Raw genomic sequence first — 7448 nt, 5'->3', positions numbered from 1 at the left:
GCAAGATCAACAATGTCAACAAGTTCGATGCCTCCTTCTTCGGTGTGCACTTCAAGCAGGCGCACACTATGGACCCCATGTGCAGGATACTGCTTGAGAAGGCCTACGAAGCAGTTATTGACGCTGGTATGTCTAACAATGAACATGTTTGTGACGAAGAAACTCAAAAACTGCACAACTAATATAAAAAATACTGAAACCACTAGAAAGCTACGTTATTTGTAAAAAACATAGGCCATAAAAGATATCTATATGTATACTAATATTATAAAGAGGAAAGATTTGTTTGTTTGGAGTTTTGTATGTATTGATGTACCTCATAAACTAATAGGCTGTTTAAAAACAAAACATTCACCATTAAAATGCTAGATTGTCATAAAACATAGCCTACGTTTTTTACTATTTTTTTTAATTTCACGTGGACAAAGTCGCTAGCAAGAGCTAGTAGTTAAATATAAGTGAAATTTTAAAAATCAACTTATGTAAAGTATGGCCACGCAAAATAAAGCTCTGTCTGTACTTGTCATAAAGATGAAAATGCGTTGACGTACCTAATCCGTCAAAATATCTATACTATTATAATAAAGCGTAAACACACACTTCTTTGTTGCCTAAGATGTCAGCAATCACAGCATATTTTTGAATAATCCTTTTTTTTAATAAAAAGCCCTACATTTACGTCACGCTTTAGGCTATATATTTTCAAGCCATTAAACTTAGGGGGTAAATATTTTGGATATAAACCCTAATGTGGGAAAGAGACCATAAGTTGCTGCCAACATCAAGGAAGCAAGGTTGCCATTGTTTGTCAGCGTGATGTCATGTTGACTTTTGCCATTGATAATTTGACACATGTAGACAATAAAATAAGATTTTCATAATTTTATGCGGATGAAGCCGCAGGGGAACAGCTAGTAGTTTTATATGTAATCTAAAACGGAATTTTAGAATGTAGCAGTTCAACTGACCACGAAACGTGTTGAATTAAACTATGTTGCTATTTTCATTGTACGAATTCTCATTACAAATTCTAACACACACGATATGTAACACCTATTTTAAATGAAATTGTACAACTATAATTACACTAGCTGTTCCCATGCGGCTTCATCCGCATGAAATCAGGAAAATTTTATTTTATTGTTTACATTTGTCAAATTATCAATAGCAAATATCAAAATGACATGACATGACAAACCTTGGCAATCTTGTTTCCTTGATGTTGGCAGCATCTTATAGTCTCTTTCCCACATTAGGTTTATCCAAAATATTTACCCCTAAGTTTAATGGCGTGAAAATATATAGCTTAAAGCATGTCGTAAGTGTAGGGCTTTTTATTAAAGAAAGAATTACTCAAAAATATGCTGTAACTGCTGACATCTTAGGCAACAAAGAAGTGTGTGTTTACGCTTTATTATAATAGTATATATTAAATAATTTCTAGTTAAAACTTTAATCTAATGTAACCGCTGTACATTATACATAATAATTATCTTTAATTCGAATTACATAAATACTGAAGACTCCGAAAATCCCTTGACCTCAAGTTGTCAAATACGTGAACCGCATAATACGACCCTAACCTAATTTACCCAAATAAAAAACCGTCTTTCTATAGGAAATAACGAAACAAATTGTGCCACGGAATAAGGAAACCGAAATCATCTGAATTACAACGTCTAGTCCACCCCCACCCTGTTCAACCCCTACGTCGTAATGAGGCCAATTTATCTGAACTAGAAAGAAGAAGGCTTTCAAAAGATTAAATCCTGACTTCAGATCCAAATAGTTAGGAACATATCACTTTTTAATACATAAAAAAAATCTACATAAATAAATACAATCAAACAATAGTGTTGATAACACAAAATATTCAAGGTTTTTAAACATGTACAGTCAGATTCATAAATGTAAATAAATACAAAACATAACAAACTTGTAAACGCCTTCGATGTTAATGCACGTATCAATAGTATGGATACAAAATCCGATAAGTCCAAGTATACTTTTGAAAGCTATAGCTTTTTTAAATTACATAGTTTGCAGCTGACTGTACTTTCATATCGCATATTAAAAATAACAAAAACTTGCAATATTATATTAATTACTTAATAGCATTAAAACATTCGTAATAATAAAAATTAAACTCAGAGATGGTTAACGCTCAATTTCTGGTCACCATCTGTCTTTTGTAACACTTAAGTCGACATTCAGGGTTCCACAATTGGAATTAAAATAATCAAACCCGAGTGCCGTCTACACTAATTCTGTATTTGAATACAACTGTGAATAGGATCACTGTAAGTTAGGAATCCATTTCATAAAGTACAATTGAATCAACATCAAATTAGAAAGCGACAATTCTGCAGAACCAACCACCGTCCGAAGTGAGGCGCTCTTATCTAGAAATCCATTAAAACTTTTACACTGACAGTAATTATAAGTGGATATTGTCACAGCGAACATCCCCCAAAGCCGGGGGAATCTAAATTCCTTCATTAATGCCAACTTAATTCTGTATTCGTTGGCGTAGTCGTATTTTAATAGACGAATCTCTTGTCAGAATTATCTCGATTTTAACCAGAGATTCTCGAACCTTCCTTCCACGTCGACTTTTTTTTTTAGTTATCCTTACTGCTTCAACTTGTGAACTAAAATTCCTACCTTGAACCTTAAGGGTTCTTGTCTAATTTGAGAATCAATGGTTTAGACAATTACGACTTTAACGAGTGTTTGAGAAAAGTTAAAAGTGATTGATTCGACCAAGGTATTAGATCGAAAAGTAATAAATTTTACTGTAGGATAAAAGTTATTATAACTAAGTTTCTTGATAAGATAACAGTTAAGTTTTACATTTATTTCTAGTAATAATTCAAAGTTTGATTCATATTTTTTAGAGCGGGCGTACACCTTTGACTAAGGTATCGCACAACTGTTGTGATTGTCGATTGTTTCGCAGCCAATTCAACTGTTTAGTCGCACAACTAAACATCGAGTAGTGTTCGCGTCTCCATATAACCTCATAGGAATCAAAACCAGACTATACAGTTTTGCGATAGTTTAATCACAGGTGTACTCGCGCTTTCAATATCCCTTTCAAACATTATCTGAGTTAGTTTATATCTGTAAGGTTTATAACAATTTTTTTTGCATCTAGGTTTCAACCCCAAAGAACTTCGCAATACAAAGACCGGCGTATTTATTGGTGCCTGCTTCTCCGAATCTGAGAAAACTTGGTTTTATGAGAAAATGCAGGTCAACGGCTTTGGTGTTACTGGGTAAGACATTCTAATAATTAACCGTAATTTAACATTTCTGTTATAATAAAAGTATACAAAATGTATGCAAAAGGATTAATCTTTTTATTTCTTAAAACTGAGCTCAGTTAAAAGTTTTTATAACAAAGTCCAGGTGAAGCTCGCAGCGGTAATCTAAATAATGGAAGTTGGAACGACTTTTCTATAAGCATTGGCTATCAAATTATATTAAGTTACATTTTATTAATACCTGTTGTTTTTATTTACGTCAACATTTTTAAATATGGGTTGTTTAAAGCTAGCTTCTCCTATAGATGTTCCCGCGCTATGTTAGCTAACCGTATCTCGTACTGGTTGGGTGTGACGGGGCCCTCGTACACGGTGGACTCGGCGTGCTCCAGCTCGCTGTACGCGCTGGAGCACGCCTTCCGCGCAATCCGCGACGGCCACTGCGACGCCGCTATCGTCGGCGGATCCAACCTCTGTCTGCACCCTTATGTTTCACTACAGTTCTCCAGGTAACGTGTGAAATCCTTATTGTGTCGAAGATTATTGACTAGCTCTTCCTGTGTGGCTTTCGCGTGTTTTTAACTGTAATTTGTGAAAATTTCTATTGCAAATGTCAAAATTCAAATGCTCAAATGACTATGAAGGCCATTGACATTTGATAACGATTACCGTTTCCATGGAAAACCTGCATCTTTGATGCTATTGCTTAGTATTTGTCCCTTTCTCGCATGGTGGTTTTTTTTTTCAAATGATTTAACCTATGTTTAATAACGTGAAAAAGCGTGAATACAAATAAATATACTGTGATTTCTGACTTCCTACATAAGTAAGAAGTGTGTGTTTACGCTTCATTATATTGAGTACAGATTTCTAAGATTCCAAGTCTCTTTACTTGCTATCTTATGGTCATAAACTGCCCTTGTCCTTGCGAAGGGTCCGCTCAATATGTACTTTACATTTTCTTTATTATAGGTAGTAAACATTAACTGTTTTCTCTACTAGATTGGGAGTGCTGTCGCCTGATGGCCGCTGTAAGAGTTTCGACAACAGTGCAAACGGCTACGCGCGCTCTGAAGCGATTGTTGTATGTTTTCTACAAAAAGCAAAGGATTCCAGAAGGTAATGAATATACAAAAACTTAATATAATAATGTAAATAATTGTTTCGAATTTATTTAAGGAATTTCTAATTGTTTGATGTGGGAATTGATAACAGTGACAATGTTGCAAAAACTATATTTGTTATTTTATTTTAATTTGAAATCATGTTATATGATAAGATTGTTCTCAGAATTAGACGTTGCTGTTCATTTTATTCTAAGAAAAATAGTACAAATGTCAACACAAAACAAATGAATTTAAATCAAGATTTTATTAAGATCTACGTTTCTTATTAACTGTTTTTATTATATTCACATCAGCTTCAAATACACCATTAGAAAAAAAAATGTTGTCACCAATTTTAAAGATATTTGTCCGAACACGAGGGATACTAGATATATTTCTGACTCTGCCAGATCTCTTGTCCACACAATACACAAGAATAGTGTAAATCAAAACATCCCAAAGTCCCCTCATCAAATAAATAGAATCTGAGGTTATCCTTGCAGAGTATACGCTCAGCTCCTCCACGCGAAGACCAACTGCGACGGCTACAAGGAGCAGGGCATCACGTACCCTGCTGGCCAGATCCAGAAGCTGCTCCTCAATGAGTTCTACGAGGAGTGCTCTATACCGCCATCTTCACTTGAGTTCGTAGAAGCTCACGGCACTGGTCTGTATACCAACACTTTACGATATCTTCTAAGACTCTAAGATCTTCGACGAACTAAATCCGTGCTGCTTTTCCATTAGCAAACCCAACATTTTATCTTCCACCATTGTATAGACCAGGACAGCCGTGGAACCTAATAGTTCCTGGACATTTTTCAGAATTACTGTAAGAATTATAATTTTTAACAAGATTTTGTTTTCTGTTCTTAAGATCGCGCTTTGACTAAACTGGTAGAGGTAGACGTTTGACTAAACTATCGCACAACTGTTATGCGATTAAGGATTGTTTTGCAATGCAACTGTTTAGTTGCACAACTAAAAATCGAGTAATGTATCTCTATATACTCTCATAGGAATTAAAACAGCTAAACATTGTGCGATAGTTTAGTCAAAAGTGTGCGCTTTAAATATCAAAATAATAATACAACATCTTGATAAGTACTCGTATATTGCAATTTGTGATGTATGTTCTTCTAAAATCGTCATAGTTATGTGCAGTCTAGACTGGTCTAGATCAAATCCATTGTACAGGAACCCGTGTGGGAGACCCTGAGGAGTTGCTGGCCATCGAAGAGGTGTTCTGCACGGGCCGCTCCGAGCCGCTCATGATCGGCTCCATCAAGTCCAACCTCGGCCACAGCGAGCCCGCCTCCGGACTTTGTTCCATCGCTAAAGTTAGTAAACCATTTCTTTCACTAATGTATCTTCTTTGCTATTCCTGCACTATCTTCTTGAAATCTGTTTTTTTTTTTGATTTTACAGACTCTCCAATTTTATTATACGACTTCGTCTATATAACTCACGCGTGTCATAATTGGTACGTCGAAAATCATGAAAACATTACGAAAAATTACCAGATAATCAAAATTATTCGAGAACACGTCTAAGACTGCATTAAATATTTAAAAAATGGCACATCTTACTAATATTATAAATGTGAAGGTTTAGATAGATGGATGTTTGTTAGAGTTTGTTGCCTAAACGGCTGAATGGACCTCAATGAAATTTGTCATAGACGTAGAGGATAGAAGGGAAGAACACATAGTCTACCAACTTTTGTTTTTTTAAACTCCACACAGACAGAGTCGCGGGCGAAAGCTAGTTGATGTATAAATGTTCACAATCCTTGGTATAGATGTATACATAAGTGTCTTTATATGGTGTTTCCAGATGTGCATAGCATACAGCACCGGCTACATCCCCCCCAACTTGAACTACAAGGTGGCGCGCGAGGGCGTGGCGGCGCTGAGCGCGGGCCGCCTGCAGGTGGTGACGGAGAAGCAGCGCTGGCGGCGCGGCCTCTCCGGCATCAACAGCTTCGGCTTCGGCGGCGCCAACGCTCACGTGCTGCTCAAGAACGTCGCCAAACAGAAGGTATAAAGAAAACATTACATCACCGGCTGTACGTCCCCACTGAGTTCGGAGCCTACCCTTTACAGTGGTAGAGCCCGCTTTAACATCTTCGCACTGCAGGGCCGGCTCGCCACCACGATCATCACGACCACGATCACGTGCCGGAGGCCTAATTTAAGTCTCTTTCTCTTGCCACCCTTTTCTTATAAGGAGAGGATGGGAAGAGGAAGTGGATTTGACGGTGGAGGAGATGCATAGGAAGTGGAAATATCCTCTTTATGTGCGTCTCCTCCTCCGTTGAATAAGGTTAGGCAACGCATCTGCAATTGCGGATGTCTATGGGCAGCGGTCGCTTCGCCATTTTGGCGGATTGAGATGGCCAGTTGCTCGTTTTCCACCTTATGCTATAAAAAAACCCTAAGTTAGGGTGACTAGGACATAGTCAACCATGCTGCACTGCGGGTGGACTTCACATATATCTTTGAAATTCTCCGCCGTTATGTGCAGGTATCGCGATGTTTTCCTTCACCGTAAGAACGTCGGGTAAATTATGTACATATGAAAATTGTAAAAAGCGAAAATCACATTGGTACAGCGGGATCCATCCAAGATCTGTAGATTACAAGTCATGTGCTTAAACCCTGAGCCACCAATGCTCTTATATAGTTAGTTATTTATATTTAGATTATATTAAAGTAAGTTTGAGAGAAGGTCCAGTGGTAGAAAGTAAGGAATAAATGGTTCATGAGGCATGTCATGAGGAGGGATGAATCGCAATAAGAACATTAATTATGAGTGTGTACATCGGTAGAGGTAGACAGAGATGGATTGCATGAAAGGATGATCAAGAAGAGACTGAGAAGACGTATAATAGAGTTATTAACGAAAACCCGGAGTAGGATAAGGAAGAAGATGTCTTAGGTACTAGTACAATAAAACCAATACACTTGAAGGTGAACAATGGTCTGCCTTGCGACGACTTGCCGCGGCTGGTGTGTGTGTCGGGGCGCACGGAGGCGGCGGCGGCGCGGCTGCTGGACGAGCTGCAGTCCCGCAG

At 37.5% G+C, this 7448-nt stretch overlaps 1 protein-coding gene across 1 annotated transcript in view; it reads left to right on the top strand.

The window, feature by feature from the left end:
* The window catches only part of LOC106106067 (fatty acid synthase-like), a 27711-nt gene that overhangs the window by 4319 nt on the left and 15944 nt on the right, over positions 1 to 7448 (top strand). Inside the window, exons 3-10 of the mRNA XM_013286600.1 lie at positions 6 to 126; positions 3158 to 3278; positions 3572 to 3775; positions 4269 to 4385; positions 4876 to 5039; positions 5570 to 5712; positions 6209 to 6412; positions 7345 to 7444. Of these exons, the coding sequence (XP_013142054.1) occupies positions 6 to 126; positions 3158 to 3278; positions 3572 to 3775; positions 4269 to 4385; positions 4876 to 5039; positions 5570 to 5712; positions 6209 to 6412; positions 7345 to 7444 (1174 nt within the window). The remainder of the gene's footprint in view (positions 1 to 5; positions 127 to 3157; positions 3279 to 3571; positions 3776 to 4268; positions 4386 to 4875; positions 5040 to 5569; positions 5713 to 6208; positions 6413 to 7344; positions 7445 to 7448) is intronic.

The sequence above is a fragment of the Papilio polytes genome, unplaced genomic scaffold (assembly GCF_000836215.1).
Source record: "Papilio polytes unplaced genomic scaffold, Ppol_1.0 DF824269.1, whole genome shotgun sequence".
Lineage (NCBI taxonomy): Eukaryota > Metazoa > Arthropoda > Insecta > Lepidoptera > Papilionidae > Papilio > Papilio polytes.
The sequence above is the reverse complement of the archived record's forward strand: the minus strand, read 5'-3'. Positions and strand labels throughout refer to the sequence as shown.